The sequence below is a fragment of the Pipistrellus kuhlii genome, unplaced genomic scaffold, assembly GCF_014108245.1.
Source record: "Pipistrellus kuhlii isolate mPipKuh1 unplaced genomic scaffold, mPipKuh1.p scaffold_m20_p_3, whole genome shotgun sequence".
NCBI lineage: Eukaryota > Metazoa > Chordata > Mammalia > Chiroptera > Vespertilionidae > Pipistrellus > Pipistrellus kuhlii.
The window spans coordinates 31,459,293-31,481,606 of record NW_023425529.1 but is presented as its reverse complement, the minus strand read 5'-3'; the positions used below and the strand labels follow the sequence as shown (position 1 = coordinate 31,481,606).

At 39.7% G+C, this 22,314-nt stretch overlaps 1 protein-coding gene across 1 annotated transcript in view; it reads left to right on the top strand.

Annotated features, from left to right (window-relative positions):
- The window catches only part of TMTC1 (transmembrane O-mannosyltransferase targeting cadherins 1), a 226,651-nt gene that overhangs the window by 6,492 nt on the left and 197,845 nt on the right, over positions 1-22,314 (top strand). Inside the window, exon 2 of the mRNA XM_036456258.2 lies at positions 14,132-14,309. Coding sequence (XP_036312151.1) covers positions 14,132-14,309 — 178 coding nt within the window. The remainder of the gene's footprint in view (positions 1-14,131; positions 14,310-22,314) is intronic.

Sequence of the window (22,314 nt, the reverse complement as noted above, 5' to 3'; positions counted from 1 at the left end):
GATGCTTGTTTGTATATAAAGATACTATTGGCAGTTTTTTTTCAAAAAAGAAATGGGCTGAATTTGAAATGAAGAAGTTAGTTTATCAGAGTATCTTTTTTTTTTTTTTTTTTTTTTTTTTACCAGTCTGCAGGGCAGGGCACAATGGAAAACAGGCAGCTTATCAAGATGTGGTGGCTTTGTTTTAGCTAAACTGGAACTAGATTCCTTTCCTGTATTCTACTGGGTTAGAGATTTAGAAAGTGAAAGTGAAATGGCCATGTTTCCATTCAGAAGGTTGGTGTAGGTTTCAGTGCTACTGCAGCCTTAAGACACTCTGGATATTCTGCAGCTGGTGTGAGCAGTTATGGCTAGGTCCACAGCTCCTCCAGAATGCTCCAGATCTCCTTTACTGGGAATCCTGGTGCAGGTGAGTGTACATCTGAGGGGAAGGGTATTAATCTGTTTGCAAGCCATTTGCATCATTAAAGTTAGAGTCTCAGAGGTTGAGAGAAGTGGAAGTATATTCCAGCTTATGTTCACGGGTTCCAGCTCACCCTCCCTTTCCCTTACTTCAAGTGCATCCATCCTCCCTTCCCAAATGCCTACTGTCTTTCCATTTCTCTTATAGACACAGAAGCAGCCGCCTTTCAGAGGCCATCGAACCAGCTTCCACATTGTAAAAGGTCAAATTTCTATAGTAAATCCCTTCTGCTCTGTCATTTCTGGTGGTTCCACTTCTCTGGTCAAACCTTAACTGATACAAATGCTCATCTTTTTGGCTCCTTCAAGTGAATTCAGAATTCTAATGAGTTTCTGTTTCTGGTCACATTTTCCATTCAGTCTTTTGATAAGATCATTTCCAAGGGCACATAGGAATATTTTTGGACCATTGTAGACCAAAGTCAAAACATCTGTGAAAACTAATCTGCAGCAGTAATCTTTTTTTATTTTGCTTCTTTATCCTTCAGTGGCCATGACCTGGTTTTAACACTGGAATCAGAAGAAATGCATTATGTCACTCTTTATATCAGGCGTGGGGAAAACTTTTTTCTGCCAAGGGCCATTTGGATATTTATAACATCATCCACAGGCCATACAAAATTATCAACTTAACAATTAGCCTGATATAATTGGCCCAGCATTTAATTAACTTACTCCTAATGCCTTGGCAGGGCCAGACACTGCATTGACACAGAGCCCCTCCAACCTCCCCTTGAAAAATGGCCCTGATTGACTTAAAAGGAGCTAGCCCCTTGCTCTTGAAAAGAAGCTCCTGCTGGCTGGTTGGCAGTGCCATTCAATATCAGGAAGCAACCAAAGCTTCCTCAACAAGAAGAAACCAATGGTTTTTTTCGTTTTAAAGATGGGGGACTGAAGGCAAATTAAAGGACCGTAAACTCATTCTCTCTGTGTGTTTAGGTTATTAGATCATAGTGTTCTACTAGCTTGCTGTAAAATTTTATCTTATTGAAGGCTTCAGATGGAAATATAAGCCATAAGAGTGGAAGTGGGTGGTTTAAAATGTCAGAGTTAAAAAATAGAATATCTTAATATGTGCAGCTGTAAGGATTTACAGCATTTTCATGTTTGCATCTGGAGAGTTGTTTTTGCATCGGTTTGCATCTTTTAGTCACAAATGTTATGGCAATCATGAAAACAAGCTTTATCCTCTAGGCTCAATACCAAAAAGAAATGTAGGCATGTTCCTTTTGGCCCATTTCCTTTTGATTTGACCTGTATGGGGATTCATTTTGAGATAGGTTACTGCTATAAGACTGGTAAGTTTGCTTTCTAGGTCTGTGATAGGAGAGAAATAAAAATTATTTAGGATGCTTGATTAGATTGTCTAGGATGTTCCATGGTGGATATGGCCAAGGAAATATGATTGGAGGCAAAAAAGGTTTTATAGAGACAAAAATTTAAAAAATGGCTTCTGAAAATTTCATGCTGAACTAAGTTTATTGTAGAAATCTCAGGAGTGGGAGGAGATTGATCATTGCCTATGAGCACATGCTTTAGATGTAAAATAGGCTTCACACTACAGTCTAGTAGTATAGGAGGGATGGAAAATAAAATATTTTTCTATTGACTTTTTTTTTTTTTTTTTGAAAGAGAAAGAGTGGAAGTGAGAGGGAGAGACATAGAGAAAGAAACATGGATATGAGAGAGACAAAAATATCTATGTAAGAGAGATACACCAATTAGTTGCCTCCTACATGTGCCCCTACCAGAGCTGGGGACTGAGCCTGCAACTGAGGTACGTGCCCTTGACTGGAATCAAACCTGGGGGCCCTTCAGTTCAGGGCTGTAGATCTATCCACTGAGCAAAACTGGCTAGTGTGCGAGGAATACATTTTTGATTCCTGAGGATTGTTGTTTATTTTAAAGGCTAGGTTTTTGTTTTTGTTTTTCATGTCTTGGTTGTCTGACAACCCTTTCTGTTTCTTTTTCTAAATATATTTTAATTGATTTCAAAGAGGAAGGGAAGAGAGAAAGATAGAAAAATCAATGAGAGAGAATCATTGATCAGCTGCCTCCTGCACGCCCTCTACTGGGGATTGAGACTGATGTTCTGTTCTATTCACTGAGCAAAACCAGCTAGGGTAATTCCTGAGTGTTTTTGTAGGTGAATTTTTAAAAATATATATATTTTATTGATTTTGTACAGAGAGGAAGGGAGAGAGATAGAGAGTTAGAAACATCGATGAGAGAGAATCATCGATCAGCTTCCTCTTGCACACCCCCTACTGGGGATATGCCCACAACCAAGGTACATGCCCTTGACCGGAATCGAACCTGGGATCCTTCAGTCCCCAAGCCGATGCTCTATCCATTGAGCCAAACGGGTTTCAGCTTATAGGTGAATTTCCGAATGAAGGCCTGGAGAATATCTTCTAAAGCAGCCCCCCCCCCCCCCCCCCCCCCATTCAACAACTGTCTTTTCTATCTTCCTTTGGAGCTACATTCATATTTTTCCTAACTTTGAATATGTGGTCATTATATTTTACTTACAAAAGAGGTAATGTTTGATCAGTACAAAATAATGGCAGTGTTCCTTTTCCAAATAACAATGGTTGCTGTTCTGCTAGGCCCTCTTAGATCTGACCCCTGGCCACCTCTCTGACCTCTCGTCTAGCAACCTCATTCTGTCTACATCAACATTCTATGAATAGCATTACTGTTCCTTACATGGGCCCACCCTGCTGCTACTAGACCTTTGCCCTGGAGTCTTCTTCCTGGACTGCCTTCCCCAGACCTCTGCAGTGTTTCTCTCACGCCACCTTTAGCATCTTCTCAAATGTCACTTCATCACAGAGCCCTTCTCTAGCTACTGATCTAAAACAGCAGACATTCATTCCTCCAAGTTTCAGCCTTACCCTCTTTGTCTTACTTAATAGCCTTCACTGCTACCTGGCATCATATATTTATTGTTAGTTTTAATCTCTAAGCTCCAACCACTGTATCTTTAGCACCCAGAATGGTGTCTGGCATGCAAAGTAGGGGTCCAATAAGTTACTGTAAAAAGAATAAATTCATAATTTTCGTGAATACTTGACTTCCTCAGGTAAATATTTAGGTAGGGCTACACCTTTTTAATGTAGAGGAAAAAGTCTGCTTGACTTATTTCGTGGCTTATTTACGTTATTTATCATCCTCTGTCAAAGGGAAAGGAACCACAGGTGGTTCCAGTGGGGTCTGCTTACCAGGTGGTGAAGATTTGATTCTGAACAGGGCAGTGTGGCTCTCTATTCTAATCTGTTGTGAATGTGACATTCGAGAAGGAGGGTCTTTAGCACTTTTGGATCAGACTTCTCTTGCCTGGCATACTGAAGTGTGATGGTAGTTGGATGCTTGCCCTGAAGTTTAGGCTGGACACAGCAGTTATACCTTCTGAGGCAAACCCCAGAGTTACACTGAGTTCTTTCCATGCTCTGTTTTTCATGCCCTGCTCTCAGGGGACTAATGGTCATCCTCGTCATGTCCTATTGTCTAGAAAGAATGGTCGTTTTCCCCCCAGTCAATGAGGTTGACATGAATTATCATTTCCGGTTGTGTCAAAAGTACCAAAAGTACTTTCTCAAAGGAACTATGACTTCCTCTCACTGGATATACAATAGAGAATTTCCCTGGTCTTTGACCCAGGTTCCTCGGAAGCAGATTAGAGTTTCCAGAGTGATAGGCAAGCATTTATTGTTCATGGTGGGCCCTTGAGGCTACCCCTGAGTGTATAATAAAGAATAGGCAAGTCTTGGTAGGCTTCCAGAGAGTTTCAGAATGGGGGCTGGCCATGCTGGAAAGACCAATCATGTGTTTGAGAGTTGAAACTTAGAGTCACATGACATCAGCCCTACCTTCTAATCTCCTGGAGGGGAATGGGTTGCTGGAGCCTAAGTTTACTCACATGGCCAATGGGTCAATCAGCCTATGTAATAAAATTTATTTAAAACTCAACATTGAAACTTGGTTGAGCTTTCCTGGTTGGATATATTACATCAGTACGCAGAGAGGGCAATGTGTCTGAAGACATGGAATGTTTTTCTTTAGGACTCTCCCAGACCTCACCCTATGAGTCTTTTCTTTAGACTGATTTTTATTTGTGTTTTTTATAATAACACTATATAATCCTAAGTATAGTGTTTTCCTTAATTCTGTGAGTTGTTCTTGCAAATTATTGAATCTGAGGGAGTTGTGGGAACCAAATTTGTGGCCAGTTTGTCAGACATGCCGATGGCCTGGGGACCACTGAAGTTGCATCTGGTGTCTGAAGTGAGAGGACTCTTGTGCAGGACTTTGTCATCAACTGTGAAATCTGCATACATCTGGGCAGTGAGTGTTAGAATTGCATGACATACAGGAACTCCTCAAACACATATCTTAAAAAATTTGTTCAAAATTGACAACTCAGAGTTATAACTAACTATATTATACTTAATGTTGATGTGTTAATTTTCATTATTTGCTCCCTCTGTTTTTAAAAATTTTCTTCTGGAACTTGTCTAGATATGGTTACTGCTCTTCCTATCCTCAATTTTCTCACTCTTTCTTTGATGCGAGTACTTTTGAGGTAACTAGGGGCTCAGTGCATGAATTCGTGCACCTTGAAAGGAACTGTGGGCTATGAGGCTGCAGGGGGCACAGGGGCAGGTCTCAGCCCATCTTCCAAACAGCGCCCTGGTCTCCTGTCTGCCCCAGTCTGCTGGCAGCCCCACTCCCACCACTGCTGCTGCTCCCATGTATTGTTGGTGCCAGCCCCACTGGCAGTGGCTGCTTTCCCAAACACCCTTCAGGAGCAGGGGGAGGTGGAGAAGCCCTCAGCGGTGATTGGAGCCACCAGCTACCACTCACACTTGCTGATGGTGCCGAGTGATCAGGGCCAGTGCCAGGCGCTGACAGTGGGAGCGAGCAGTGGCTATAGTGCTGGCAGCAGGTGTGATTGGGGCTGATGCTGGCAGCAGGTGTGAGCGCCCGGCAGGACCACCATGTATGGGAGCAAAGAATTTTCAGTAACCACCAGAGGCTTGCCCTGATGACAGTGACAGGTGCCCTGCCTGTCAGCACATGTCATAGTGACCGGTTGTTCGACCATCTGGTCTATTTGCATATGAGGGATATATATGTATATAGATGATAGATGATAGATAGATAGATAGATAGATAGAGATAGATAGATAGATAGATAGATAGATAGATAGTGACAATAACTGCCCATTGGGGTATGGTCTTCTCCAACCAACTCTCCTTCCTCTGTTCTCTCCCTATAACTTCCTCACAGCGAGGTGAAGATGTGATGTCTTGAGCTCAAACAAACATCATGCATTTTGCTTTTGTCTCAGAGCACCAATCTCTCCTCTGCCCTGCTGTTTGTATCAGTACCTTCCAGTAAACATCCTTTGGTTCTTTAGATATATTAGGTGACGATGATTTACTGATTTATTCCTGGTACTGAGGGAAATGCAGAAGAAGAGCAACCAAAATGATTAAGGGCCAAAGGGATTGCCTTAGAGGAAAAATGAGAAGAACCAGATGTTGTTATTTATTGGTTGAATGATCTAAGAGGACTATAGAAACCACTTGCAAGCATTTGAGAGCAGTGATGATAGCAAGAGATGGGAAGAAGAAAAATGGTAATAGAGGAAGACAGGAGAAAATACTGTGTGTGTAATATTGAGCTGTGGAAACTCACCAGGGAAGTTTAGGAGAACCCATCATTTGAGACAGCAGAAACAGATGATAAGGGGTACATTTAATTTTTTTCTATTCCTGGATTTGTAGTTCTTATTGGAAAAGAATGTATGTTGTGTTATTCCTGAGAAAACTGGATTTTTCTGGTAAGCAAGGTAACCATCTGTAGTCTCCCCTTACGCTTTGAGACCTCTATCTCTGTTCCAAGTATCACCTGTCTTGAATCACTGGGTTGCTTGGGGCAGGTATCTGGGCCCCATTTTAGATCTCCTGATAAGAATACATTGAGATGGGATCAGAGAATCAGCAATTATAGCTTCCATACAAGTGATTCAGAATCCTGGGAACCACTGAGACTCAATGGGAACCTATATTCAAACTAGAGGCCCGGTGCATGAATTCATATACTCGCTGGCCCACCAGCAAGTCCAATCCAGCAGGCCAGGGAGAGGGGAAGCCAGAGGTTGGTCAGCTGCCTCCATCCCCTGGTCAAACTCCCAGTTGAAGGGACAATTTGCATATTAGCTCTTTATTATATAGGATAGGTTGAGATGCCAAAGTCTCTCTAGCATAATGTAGAAAAAGAAACCCAAAAGCTCTTTAATACAGAAATATTAGGATGCCTTCAAACACTTCCCACCCATTTCTCTACTTTATTCTCTGAGAAGGCCAGGCGATTTCCCTTCACCAGGACACTGAAAAATGCACTGGTAAGAGAGCATCTGCAGCTTTGAGACGCTCTGTGTTGGCTCTTTTCTGAAGGCGAAGGAAGTGTAATGTGGGAGATGCTGCCTTTGAGGTGGCTTTCTGGTTTCGGTGGGAGGGATGGAACCCTGGAGTTCCAAGAAGGCAAGCGCTTAGCTGCATTTACTGTGAAGGCAGCAGGGGCAAGTGGAAATCAGAATGTTTTGACCCACAGGCATCATTGGTGGTGGCTTATTAATTATGTTGTCCCAGGGAATGAAGTAGATGGTCCCCTTAAATGTTGCTTGGTCTGTAAACCAGAAAAACTTCAGGTTCAGGGCCAAAATGAAGACCTGAGTCATCGCAATGAAGAGGCATGGCCTCTTGTGCCCTTTCCAGACCTCTGACAGTTTCTGAGGGTAGAGCTGTCTGACTGAGGAAGGACCCTACCACAGTCCCTAGTACCTTAGAAGTCTCTTCCCGAGATACAGCTTGTTTTTGTTTTTCTAAACCAGATCTATGTTTTCAAAGAAGAAAATTGAAAGAGAGGCATGGGCTTTATCTAAAAGAGCTCTGGGTTGTGATAGTGTGAGGAGATGGGATGGAGCAGCCAAAGGTTTATCTTCTCCCCTCCCCACCCCTCCTCCTGAGACTTCTTGGTGCCAAACTGTGTGAGCCTGTGACCTTTACTGAGGCCTGGTACCCTCTGATTGCTGTTTGCTCATTATGGCCCAACCTTTCTGGGCAGTTGTACAAGGAGGCAGAGGAGTTCAGATGGAGGAGGGATGTTTTGCATTTCTATTTGCCAAAATCTGGAAGGTTTTCAACCACTCAAACATGATTATTGGATTATGTCAGAAAAATATTTTATTTCCCATTGCTTTGTCAAGCTTTAAATGAGAAATGAAGGCTAAATCAAATAAAAAATTAGAGATTATAGCATTGGAAGGGAAAGGTGATCTTTTCCAACTTTTCAGTTATTGTAAGTTTTATTGTTCACTTAGTAAACTTTCATTTAGACTCTACTGTGTGTTAAGTTCGATGGATATAATGATGAAAAGAAATCAATTCCTCGCAATGTGTGAAAAATGCTTATAATATTTGAAGAATATAACAAAAGAGTTTAAGAAAATCAGGTACACGCTGTAATGGAATACATTCAGGGTGACGTGGAATATGAGAGACTGTTCTTTTTAGATGGTGTGTAAGGTGAACTGTTGTCATGCTTCTATGTGGATCTATTTTAAATTTTAAGTATTCTTTCTTTGAACTGAAGTCTGCCTCCCAGTAGTTGGCAGGCACTGTGGCAAATTATGAGTACTTGTGCCATCCAAATGAGCACCCAAATATTTCCATGCCATCTCAATGGGCATTCAGATATTTCCCTGCAGCCAAATAGGTCCAGTGTTGCCAGGTCTTCTAATATTTGAAGAGAAGCTGGAAATGTTTTTAACTTTTTTTCTTTATTGATTAAGGTATTACATATGTGTCCTTATCCTCCCATTGCATCCCCCCCCCAAAAAAAAAACCACAAAAAACCTGATTCATGCCCTCACCTCCCTGTTGTCTGTGTCCATTGGTTAGGTTTATAAGCATGCATACAAGTTCTTTGGTTGATCTCTCTCTTTTACCTCCATCCTCTCCTACCCTCCCTCTGAGGTTTGAGCATCTGATTGATGCTTCTCTGTCTCTAGATCTGTTTTTGTTCATCAGTTTATGTTGTTCATTATATTCTGCAAATGAGTGAGATAATGTGATATTTATCTTTCTCTGACTTATTTCACTTAGCATAAAAGAGAAACTAGAAATTTTTATATGAAAAGCACCTGTTTAAAAATTTTTCTTTTTAAGTGTATACAGGTGAAACAAAACAGTTTGCAAGCTAAACCTAGATCTTGGGTAGCCTGTCTGGAACATTGTAATTGGATTGTAGTTTCCACTTTGGCAGCTACTTAGGATAAATGCATTGCTTCAGTATTTCATTCATTCATTCACTTATGCTTCCATCCATTCATTTATTTATTGTGTAACAACCATGAACCACACATTGTGCTAGACACTGGGCACATAATCATAAATATGAAAAGACCCTTTCCTTTGGAGACCTTGGTATTATTTCTGTCATCTTTCTCTAGTCTGAGCATCTCAATTTCCTCAAATCTGCCTTGCTGAGATATTACTTTGAGATCCTCCCATCCCCTTAGCATCATGGAACTCTGTAAAAGTGCTTCCACATTTAAATAACACTCTAAGGGGCTGCTGTCTCACGTTGGATATCGGACACTTCCCCACACCTGCCTACAGGTAGAAAACCTTCCTTTTCCCTATCTCTGCACCTGGTAAGTTCTCCCATTGCTAGAATTTTTTAAGCTAGCCATTAATTATCTGTTTAAGTGCCTCTCTTTCTTTTTCTTTTTTTTTTAAATGGTTCACTATTTTATTTTTATTTTATTTATTTTTTAAACATATTTTATTGATATTTTACAGAGAGGAGGAAGGGAGAGAGATAGAGAGCTAGAAACGTTGATGAGAGAGAAACATTGACCAGCTGCCTCTTGCACACTGCCTACCGGGGATGTACCTGCAATCAATGTATATATATGCCCTTGACCTGAATCGAACCTGGGACCTTTCAGTCCGCAGACCGACACTCTACCGCTGAGCCAAACTGGTTTCGGCTCTCTTTCTTTTTCTATGCTGTTAACTTGTTGGAAGCTAATGCCACATTTTCTCTTTGTATCTCTGGGCCCTACGTCATACCTGACATGTAGTAGGTGCTCAATAAACATCTGTTGGAGTGAATTGAAATGAAAAAATAAGTTTGACTTATGTAGTTCCCAGTCTGTCTGTTGTTGGATTGGTCTTTCTGGATATCCAAGACACAATAACTCTTTGAGTTTAGGGCAAACCAACAGTCCTCGGACAATACCATGTGTACAGTTTTAATCTGATCACATGTATTTTGTTCTCTTTTATGTCTAAATGTGGTCTTTACTCTTACCCATATTCTGAGTTAAAATTAATGAACAATTTCAGGCATTTAAACTTCTTGTGAATCTCTGTCAGTCAGTTTCCCAGGGCAGCAATTCTCCTGCTCGGTTACAGACCTCCCGCAAGCTTAGTCAGCATACACCATAGATTCATTTACGTCTTTGATAAAAATATTGGACAGACCAGAGCTTATATCAGAATCCTGTGACATACATTAGAGGTCTCCATCCAAGGAGACATTGATTTATTATTCATTACTCTTCATGTGAGCTACAAATCTATCTTATTCCATCTTGTACGCAAGGAGATTCTGAGAGATTTTGTAAATGCCTTTGTTAAAGACATGCTGTGTCTTCCACGCCCCCTGTCCCATTAAAATATGAGTTTGATCAGTTAAAGTTCCTTTGTGTAATTCCACATGGGCTCCCCAAATCAGAGATTCCGCCCCCGCCCCCTCAGTGCTCACAATAGGATATGTTTTGTTTCTCTATTTGTTTCATGGTCACTTGTCTATAGTTTGGAGAGTTCACTCCCCATCTTTTAGACATTTGAGGAACTCTACAAATTCTAGATTCTAGGTGATTTCTCAAAGCTGAGATTCACCAATGTTGGGTACCATGTGAGAGGCTCCTACTTTTACTTTATTAATGCAGTGATTCCCCATTCATCAGTTTATTTTTATATTTTGGAATCTGATTGAATTCACTTAAAATACTAGGCACTCTGTTCTAACCCATTTCCAGAAATAATAATCTATACAGATGTCACCTACACATTTTCAGATATGATACATATGGACCACAAAGGTGATTCATATCTACCATTTTACCTCATTTTTAGAAGGTCACAGGAATGTATGTGCCTCATAAAAGTGTGGTGATCTATAATAATAAAAGCATAATATTCTAATTAGACCAGTTGCTCTTCCAGATGACTTTCTGGACGAAGCTAGGGTTGTGAGGGCAGCCCCAGTCCTGGGTGCCAGAGGGAAGCCGGTGCCAGCAGCGGGGGGAAAGCAGGCCTACTCTTGCACAAATTTCGTGCATCAGGCCTCTAGTGTAGTAATAATAACACTATCTTTAATGATGCTTTTGTACTTTTCAAACAGTTGAATAATGGACACATTAGAAAAATATTGTCTGATATTGTCCGCTTTTTAAAACCAATGCTGTTATTTGTAATCCCAAATTATGCTCTACAGCATCCTATCTGTGTGAATAGTCAAATAATCAGCAATTGGGCTTACTAGATGTCTTGCTTTCTCTTTATAGCCATTTTTATAAATAACAGAGTAAGATGCATCCTTGTATATTGAAAAGAATACTCCTTTGTATTCTCCTCTACACACACAATACCTCTGACACCAGATATGTGGGTTTACTCCAAACAACTGACCATTTCTCTGACACCAGCTGGGTTGTCTGACATTTCAATTTAATTCTGGCACTGTCTGCCTGGAGTTAGCATCCGATCCACCAGGTTAACAGCTCAGTCCCATAAGACTGCTCCCACTTCAAATGTCAATCATAAGTAGTGTATCCCTATATTACCTATATTTTGTCCAACTTGACTACAAATCGGGAGTTCCTAAGGCCATGCCTCAGGTTCAATAAATAATTTATGATAATGGCTTGCAGAACTCAGGGAGACACATATATTTATTGTTAATTATACATATAATAAAGGTGAAAAGAGACTGGAGGGTTCTGAGCACAAGTGCTTCTGTCCGCTTCAAGTTGGGGTGTTCAACCCTCTTGTCACTTGGATGTGTTCACCAAACTGGAAGTTCTCTAAACCCCATAGTTTAGGGATTTTTATGGCAGTTTCATCATGTAGATATGATTAATTATTAACTCAATCTCCAACCCCTCTTTCAACCCTGGAGGTTGGTGGTGGGGCTGAAATTTCCATTCTTCTAAATCAGGGTTTGGTCTTTCTGGGGACCAGCCTCCACCTTGAAGCCAGCCCACCAAAAGTCACTTCATTAGGACAAAAGACACTTCTATCACCCAAGGAATTCCAAGGGATTTAGGAATCAGGGCAAAGGCCAAACATTACAACAAAAGATGCTCTTAGTGCTCTTATCATTTAGGAAGTTATAAGGGATTTTGGAGTTCTGTGCTAGGAACCAGGGACAGAGATTAGAACAAGGGATGCTTCTAGCACCTTCATTGTTTAGGAAATGATGAAGGTTTTATAGAATCTCTGACCAGGATTTAGGATGAAGACTAAAATATGTATTTCTTATATCACATAATATGTATATATATTTAAATACTTTTGTGGTTATTTCCTTATGGGAAATTATTAGAAGTGGGATTTTTGGTCCACGTATGTATTTTTTAAAGCCTTTGATACACAGTGACAGCCTCAAGACCTTCCAATTTGGACATCCCCCTAACTGGATTTGAGATTGCCTATTTCTCTTAAAATCACAGGTCTGATTGAATTTTAAATTAATGGCTTAGTTGATTTGCAAAGTTCTGCCTGATGATGTGGAAAACAGTGTACAACCAACCTCAGGGGTTGGGCCCTTAGGGAATTGCACCCAAGTAGTTGGAGGATGGGGACTTGGTCTTGCCCTTCTCACAGCTCCACCATCCCCAACTTTCTGATTTCCAGAAGCTCTCACCACATGTGGGATCTCTCACACTGGAAAGGGACACCATTCTTTCTTTAGTTGGACCTGCCAATTCCTTGTCGTTCCTCCTTCCCTTTGGGTGAGCTATTTCACACCAGACTCTTGTATTGAGGATGCTTAGGTGTGCACAGTCTCATGGGTCTGCTGGCGTCAGGGCCCTGGAGTTGGATCCCACACAGTAATTCATTTTTCTAAGCTTGGTTAGGACCATGATGACTTCAATGGGAATGAAAGTGGAGGCAATTAGTAACTATGACATTTAGATTCATGTGTCCAAATAAAGCTTAAGACGTTTAAAATTATGTAGGTTAAAGCTGTGCATGAATCAAATCAGTTATATGTCATCACTATTGTTGACTTTTACATTCTTGATTGTTTTGGCAAAGAGGACGTGTTTCTATAAAAAGCAGATAAAGGACGTAAGAATAAAGATGCGGGATTGCTGTTTTGGATAAGTGGGCTGGAGTATAGACACCTATGGGTAATACTACTTAGGGTGTATAGGTTCCCCCAAAACAACCATACACCATATGACTGAACTTTTCCTATAACCCCATAAACTCAGTTGGAGACATGATGTCCTATTATTAAATTTAAGGCAACCTTTGGAAGTTTCTCTGTTCTGCATTTCTATCTCAGGAAAGTATTTTTTAAGATGTTGAACAATACATTTCCCTTTTCTTTGTGGTTCTCTTGGTTCTCTTTTTAGTTTAGTTTTTTTTGTTTTGTTTTGTTTTGTTTTGTTTTTCATAATGATCTTAGCATTCAGAGGTCTGTGGGAATTTTGTAAGGAAATATTTAATACAAATTCTGAAATGCTATGCTTTTGCTCATCCTTTTAAATTCAACTGCAGCTGGTACCAGGATGTAGGTGCCCTGAAGCTTGCTTGTGGGCTGGTAATTAACAATGATTTCCAGGTGCATAATCTGGAAATTTGGTTCCTGGTGGCACCATGGGTGAGAGAATACCTTTATGCCTATTTTGTCCCAATTGTGACCATAGTCACAGTCCTGTGGTTTCTTTCTCACCTCCATCGGCTGTGGCTCTGACCCATAACCCTGTTGTCTTGTCTTTGAACATTTAGCTGCCTAGGAAGAACCAGCAGTGAAGCAAGAGTGTTGTTGGGGGTGTTTGCATTAGCCATGAAGAGAGGGAAGCATTTCAGCACCTCTCTGTCTACCTTCTCAGTGAGACCACACAGTTTTCTGAAATAATATTGTATCGCATTTGCAGTGATTTCTGCAGAGAGGAAACATCTGAAATAGGAAAAAAAATGATACTCATATATTGTATGTGGAGTAACTCATATGTTGGGAGTCATCCTAGATAATAAAAGGCTAATATACACATTGTTCCCTCAACCAGGAGTTTGATTGGAGTTCAACCAGGAGTTTAATCAGGAGTTTGACCAGGGGACAGGGACGGCCAACTGCCTGCTGCCCCTCCCCCTGGCCAGCCTGGCCAGTCGGCCCTGATGAGGTGGGCTGGCCAGACCCCTCCTGTGCACGAATTTGTGCACTGGGCCTCTAGTTTAAAAATAATCACTTGAATAGCTTACTTTTTAAAATGATGGATTCCCTCTGATTTCCTTGTACCTATGTTCTGTTGGTCACTAACCATTTTTTGTTTTTGTTTTTGTTTTGTTCTAGGCTAAACATATTTTTGACTGGCATGAACCCATTTTACTTTCATGCAGTGAATGTAATTTTGCACTGCCTGGTGACTCTTGTGCTGATGTACACCTGTGACAAAACGGTCTTCAAGAATCGTGGACTCGCTTTTGTTACGGCATTGCTCTTTGCTGTGCATCCTATTCACACAGAGGCGGTGAGTGTAATTGGAATTCAATGAAATAAGAACCAAAAAAACCCACTAAAGTCGTCTTTTTTTCCGTTTCAAAACCCTGTTAATTTAAAGCTCTACTAAAGTGTTTATATATAAATCATACTGCCTGGCAACTTCTCTTTTTGAATGTTCAAATGGTCTTTATTGTACCTCCAGGATTTAATTGCTTTTCTAAATAACCACTGTTATTATTACAGCTAGTAATAAATGGCCACCATTCTTTATTTGCAGGAAATGTAAGTCCTAATGCATTTTTAACAACAAGGGGAATTCTGAGATACTTATCATGCTGGGTCACTGTTCCAACTCTGCATTTATATTTTATCTTTTTGCACTCTGCTTTATATTTAAAATATTTACGGTGCAGAACTGTAAGTGCTGGGAAGAAGGCTATAAAAAGTTAAACTGATATTCAAGTTAGAAAGACAGGAAACTAACATATCATTTTTCAAATTATCTAATATGAAGTATTGTTATTTTGTAGAAGATGATTTTTTACTTATAGAGTTAGATAATTTAAAGCTCTGGTCCTCTTTAAAATGTGACTTAGACCTGGCCAGGCAACTCAATTGGTTGGAGCATTGTCTATATACCAGAAGGTTGAGGGTTTGAGTTCCAGTTAGGGCATATACCTAAGTTGAGGGTAGAGAACTTTTTATCCTCTCATATATTCCCTGTCACTCAATAGAGTGCCTGCATCAAGCCAAGTACTCATGAATTATTTGTTGATTGCATAATCAATAAAACAAATCCTTAACCATAGCAACATGTTTAAATGTAATCTCAGCATGTTTAAACTAAACCTCCTCCCCGCAAAATTTAAATTTTCAGTCTTTCCTGAGAAAATTTATGGTCTTGTTTTTGCTTTTGTTTAACGAAGGAGAACTATATCTCCTAATAACCCTCTCCCACCAACTATGTTCTATTTTTCTTTTTAAAAATAATGTATCACTTCTAAAAATCAGTTTATGTCTTCTAAAAAGCACATCTCTTTTGTCTACTTCTCTATCCTCCTCATTAGGAGCCTGAACTATTATCTATAATTAAATAATAGTCTCTTGATTTTACTTCCTACTATAGATTGTTATGTAGGTCAAATTTCTCTTCTTCCTTTATCTCTTTGTGAATGCAAATAGTTTTTCTAACACTTTTTCCTAAGTAAATGTCCAACCCTTAAACTATTTTGCCCTTATAATTGTGTTACCATGGATCTTTTCCCCTGATTATGACAAAAGCCTGTTGAAACCCTTTCTTAAAGATCGTTTTGCTAACAGGATTTTCCTTTTTTTAATTTAGAATTCGACCTAACTTTATCAGCTCATGATCACACTGCCAAAGGCTACCTAGGTTTTATGTTCTCCTACTCTGCAGGAATAGAATTAGGACTGTTACCATCCTCTGCATTGTTCTTCCCTGAAGAAGATGTCTCCCTAACATGCTAAACATTCATTTTCAACTGTACTTTAAAAATTATGTCAGAAATGTAATATGGTTTATGATTCAAAAATCGGCTTTGAGGCCTGGCTGGCATTCTCAATGTTTAGAGTGTGAGCCCATGGGTTTGATTCCCAGTCAAGGACAGTAATAGGGCTTGCAGGTTTGATCCCTACCCATGATCAGGTGCATGTGGGAGGCAACCCATTGATTTGTTTCTCTCACATCAATGTTTCTGTCTCTATCTGTCTCCCTCTGTCTCCCATTCCCTTTTCCTTCCACTTTCTCTAAAAATCAAATGAAAAATTATCCTCACTAGAAAAGCCAAAGCACATACCCATAAATACATAGAAGATTCAGCAATATGTTATAATAAAACAAGAATCCCAGCAAAGGGAAAATTATTTCCAATTTAAGTAGATAGGAACAAGTTCACTTATTTACTCAATTTTTAACAAATATATTGAAAGACTATAATGTAGTCCTCTTGCAGAAAAATAATAGAGTAAGATAAATGCAGACCTTTCTTCACTCAAGGCCTTGAGATTCTTGGAAGGGTTAACTGACAGTATATTTCTTGGGAAATTATGAGAAAAATCATTGTAATTCTCTTAGGAGTATTGAAATTTACCCATGAAGGAGACAAGACCTTGCTGGTTTGAAGGAATGAACTTTAGTCAAAAGTATGTGCAGGAAATGCTGACACATGGAGTTGAAAGTTAAAGTCAACGTTTCTAGAACTTGGACAAAATAACCGAGGAGAGAATTGTCATGATCGAATCAGTCAGTCCAGCCTTCAGCTGTTGCCAGGTATTAAGTGTGTGTTCCTGGCCCTGTCTTATGCTAATGGAACTCATCCTTGCAGGTCAAATGATGAATAACTTGATACAAATCCTATGAGTGGTATTCCAAGAAGTAATAAGTTTGGGGAGCAAATTAAGTCCATAATTGGCAATTTCTACATTCTCTTAAGCTTGCTCAGAGATCTGAATGTTACATTATTTAAATTCTACCCAACTCACTGATGTTTTTCCACTGTTTGAATATTTAAAGGATTCAGGTCTCAGGTTATAACTACCTCCTTGGAGATGGAAACCTGCAACATCAGGCAGAAATACATGCCGTCCATCTGCATTTTGAGCAAGCCCTTTTTCACTTCCCAGTATCATCCAGTTCAGCTGACTTTGTCACATCAAGCCCAGGAGCCTCCAAATTGACATTCCATCTCTGCTTCCCATTGCCCACGTTTGTCTCCTTTTCATTTACTCCACGTTCTCATTCCCTTATGCCTTGCCTTCCAGAAACACCCCGTATGTGTTCAGGCCTCTCTTTCCTTGACCTGCAATGCTTCTGCGTCCCCTCTCTGGCCCAGGATTCACATCCTCCCATCCATCCTCAGCTTCTGAAATCTTTCTCCGCTGTCCTGTGTCTTCGTGTATACAGCCTTTCCATGAAGCCTTGCCAGATCCTACAGTCAAAATGAATCCCTTTAGTCTTCCTATGGCAATGATTTCTCCTCTTTAGGAGACCTGCAGTTTCCCTGTGGCACATCAGTACACTCTTTTTGACTCCTCACCAGATGTTAAACTCCTTGTGGCAGGCTGTATCCCTCCAGCTGGCATAATACCTGGCAAACCGGAGGCACTTGGAAAATGCTTGTTGACTGGAATAACACAGGCAGTTACTGAACATGATGCTATTGGCTAATTGAATCACAGTGAGTGGCTGGTCTGGGCATAGAGTCGTTGGTGACAAGCGCCTTGATTTTAGACCTGTAACCCCTAGCCCCAGAGACCCTAACGGAACACGGATATAGAATAGGTGTTCAGTGAAGGCTTGGTGGTTTTGAAATTGGCAACAGAGCCTACCAGGGTTCACACTAACATTTTAACACTCACGCTGACCTTCTGCTCCAAGGGACGCTGCGTTTTTCATATCTGGGCACACACAGCTGGCATGTTCTGCCGCTGCTGTTTCCCAGCAGCACTGAAACTGGCTGTAATTCGAAAAGCAGGGCTCCAGGCGCCTTTTACATATTAGTTATGCTTGCCTCGTTTATTATTGCCTCATGCCAGCTTGCTACACCCACTATCAGCTTGCAAGTCTTGCCATTGTCCAAGTTGGCCACATCAGTTGTGCTATGATGGATGTCCCTCCAGGCCCAGATGCCTGGCCTTATCCCAAGACTTCGTTGCTGGCCAGCTGGACTCTCTGTTGAACCATCAGGAGGCCCTCGAGCTGATGCTGAGTTCAGTGCTCATGGAGGCAGAGGTGTATACTGAGCAGATTTGGGCTTCGCAGGTGAACCATGTGCAATTAATTGTTGCTTTACAGATGGTGAGTTTGAGCTTGGCCTTGACACCAAGGTGATGCTGCCTTGTCACTGCCCGACTCCCTTGAGTCATACAGTCTTCCTGATTTGGAACTCAGGTTCTTCATAGATTAATGGATCAATGAACAGTGTGTGGTCCAGGCAGCCACATTAGGTAACTCTGCACTGACAATGAAATTATTTGATCACTAGAGGCCCAGTGCACGAAATTCGTGCATGGGGGAAGGGAGGGTGTCCCTCAGCCAAGCCTGCACCCTCTCCAATATGGGACCCCTGGAGGGATGTCCAACTACCAATAGGATCGGGCCTAAAAGGGCAGTCAGACATCCCTCTCACAATCCAGGACTGCTGGCTCCCAACTGCTCACCTGCCTAGCTTCCTGATTGCCCCTAACCAATTCTGCCTGCCAGCCTGATCACCCCCTAACCACTCCCCTGCTGGCCTGATTGGTGCCTAACTGCTCCCCTGGCAGCCTGAGGGGCCTGTGGTGGTTTGCAGGCCAGCCACGCCCCCTGGCGACCTATGCAGAGGCCCTGGTATCTGGGATTTATTTATATTCTATAATTGAAACTTTGTAGCCTTGAGCAGAGCCAAGTCTCCTGCTTGCTCCATGGCCACAGCCATTTTTGTTGGGATTTATTTATCTTCTATAATTGAAACTTTGTAGCCTTGAGTGGAGGCCCAGGCAGGCCAGGGTGTGTGCAAAGCTTGGCTTCCCCCATTGCCATAGGCAACTCAAGCCTCCTGCTCTCTCCAGCTCCATGGTTGCTGCTACTTTTGTTGAGATTTATTTATCTTCTATAATTGAAACTTTGTAGCCTTGAGTAGAGGCCTAGGCCTTCTAGGTTGTGCAGAAAGCTTAGCTTCTTCCATTGCCAGGGAAACCCAAGACTCCTGCTCGCTCTGTGGCTGCAGCCATTTTGGTTGGGTTGATTTGCATACTTGCACCTGATTGGCTGTGGCTTGTGGGTGTAGCAGAGTGATGGTTAATTTGCATGTCACTTTTTTTTTCTTTCTTTTCTTTTCTTTTTTTTTTTTTTAATTAGATAGGATGTCCAGGTTTCTCTTGGTTTCAATTGAACTAGAATTTTTCTCAATATGTGACTTGCCATCAATCTATCAGTATATATAGGCATATACTTGAATTACTTTTATTCCTAGTTTAGCTAATAGGTAGATTATTCAATAAAGTTAAAATATCATGGAGACATTCGTTAAAGTAAAAAGATGATTTCCATAAGACACACAGAACATCCTGTCTCGGGGCTAAGTGTTAGAACCCCTTTCTCGGCAGGAAGAAAGAAGGGTGCCAATGTTGGGGGGGCACTTTATATGTATCATCTCATTACTTACAGCAGTAAAATAAGGTAGAGGGTATTGTACTCATTTTAAAGATAACCTATTTTAAGAAATTAAAGGTAACAAAATTGAGTCTCACTCTTACTCAGATGGCAAAGAAGTATATGTTCAAGCCTGGGATGGTCCAGCTCCCTGGTGTGGCATGGCCTCTTCTTTATCATGGCAAATTGTATTTTTCTTTTTTTTTTTTTGGAGGGCATTTATATGTATATTTTCCAGAAAACTATTTTCTGCCATTAATTATTGACTGAGTCTCAAATACACAGTGGACTTCAGGTCTTCTATGATTTGGGTGATGCTGTTTTCTATGCCTGAAATGTTAACCCAGTTTATTTCCTTTGCAAACTCATCTTAAAGGTCCAGCTCATCCGTGACCTTGTCTTTGCAGCATTCTTTGAATCATACGCCATTTTTTTTCCTTTACAGTTTTCTTCCTTGGATTTAAAAAAATTAAGAGAAATTCACACATTTTAAGCTGTGCAATTATGCAGACATTTATAAATAGCCCTCTGTCTTCCACCTTTATTCCATTTGGTTCCTTTCTGAATAACATTAAAAAATAATATATAACTTAAGCAAATATAATTAACATATCTTATTTGTCCAGACTCTCCAATTTTTCAAATATTGCCACATTTGTTTTACCATTCTTTTTCTCTTTCTCCCTCAATATATAAAATTATTGTTTTCTGAAGCATTTGAGAGCAGGCTGCATTTCATGCCACTTTACATCTTAATTTAGTTGTATATTTAAACTAAGGCTATTAGTCATCATTTCACTTTAGTCTCCTTAAGTTTGAAATAGTTACTAGTCCTTATATCTTTCTGTAATATAATATATAGCTTTAAATGTAATTTAAAACATATGTTAGAATGTATATAATAAAATGTTCTTAATATGATCTTTATAACTTTGAAATCCATAAGGTTATATAACATATGCTGTATTATACACTTAAAATATAAATATATATCTTATATGATTTTAGTATTTAATGCAATATTTAAGTGTAGTATATTAAAATTTTATAATATGTAAATAATATAAATATATTCTATGTAAATACATAATATAGAAATATATAAAAATAATATATACAAAATATAAATACATAATATATATATTATGTTAGTATAATATATACATACCTATAATATATAATATATTGTGTACAATATCATATTATGATATATTAGATTATAATGAGCTGTAATATAATTAGTAAACCAAGATATAATATAAATTAAAAGATATTAAGATATAATATTTAATGTTATAAAATGATAATATAGAATTATTATATGTTATACTTTATTAATATAAATATATGTTAATTTATGTATTTTATTAGAGTATCTTATCTTGTGTTTGTCCTATGACTTTTCATGATTATATTCAGGTTATGTGTTCCTGGCTGTCATACTACACAAGGGATGTGTTCTTCAGGGTACCACATGCTTAGACATGCCATGTCCATTTGCCCTTTATTGATGAGGCTAAATTCTATGCCCCAGTAAAGGTGTAGTACAATGTAGCACATTTTCCCCATAGTAGAATTATTCTTTTTATTTATTCAGCTAATAAGTAATCGGTGAGGAAATGGTTTGAAGCCCTGCAAATATCTTGTGCTTCATTAAACTTTCATATCTTCGATTTAGTATGCATTGATAGTTTGTGATGTTTCTTGAGTGAGTCAATCTTTACTCATATGGAGAAGCAAATGGCTATTTTCCAACTGCACTACTCCCTCTATATTCATTAACTGGATTTTTCATGTAAGGAAGAGCTCACCATTCTTTTTCTTTCACTTGCTTACTGTATATATGCAGGTACTTACACATGTGTCCGTCCATCCATCCATCCATCCATCCATCCATCCATCCATCCATATCTTTGTTATCATTATGCATTCATGAATATCTTTTTAATGATTTACAATTTTTAATGTCTTTATTTTGATGTTCAAATTGTATCATCTTTGGTCAGTGGTTTGTCATTGGCATCTGAGTCCTTTTTACACATGAACCTGCCATTTTTTGAGCACTTTCTTAGGTACTTTCTAACACAAAGAGGTGATCCATCCAAGCTTCTCTTATAGCTCCCCAGCCTCAGCCCTGCAGTCCATGCTCTCTTTAGTGGAGGAATGGCTTGCAGTTAGTGCCAGGATGGCCCTTTGACCCTGAGGCATTTGCTTTTAGGCTCTTTTGGTGGCAGAGCTAAGAAATACACGCATGTACATACACTCACGTATAGCAATGATGGAGTTCAGATTCATTCCCATTCTTGTTAGGAATATTGATTCAACTTATTTTTACTAGTGCTATGTAAGAGTTCTCTGCTCCACTAGCATTCCAGGCCCAAAGACTAGAACACTGGCACTCACTCATTGCTCAAAAAAGTTTTTAAAAATACAAAAACAAAAACAAAAAAAAACCCTGACTGATGTGGCTCCGTTGGTTGAGTTGTTTGAGTGTCTTTTCATGCACCAAAAGGTCGCTGGTTCGATTCCCAGTCAGGGAACATGCCCAGGTATGGGTTTGATCCCTAGTAGAGGGCATGCGGGAGGCAGCTGATCTATGTTTCTCTCTCAACTGATGTTCCTTTCTCTCTAAAAAAATCAATCCAAACATATTTAAAAAGATATTTTGAATACACCAATAAATGAAGAAACTGATGCTGTGAATTAACCTTCTATTGAAGAAAGGTTAAAAATGAAGAGAAGTATGAAAATCTTATCCCTTCCTTCTTCTTTTTTCCTCCTATAGATGTATTATTAAATATACATGATATCCAGAGATGGTTAGAATTTGAAGAACAATGTGTTTTCCATTTTATTATTCTTTGCAGTCATCTAAATCCAA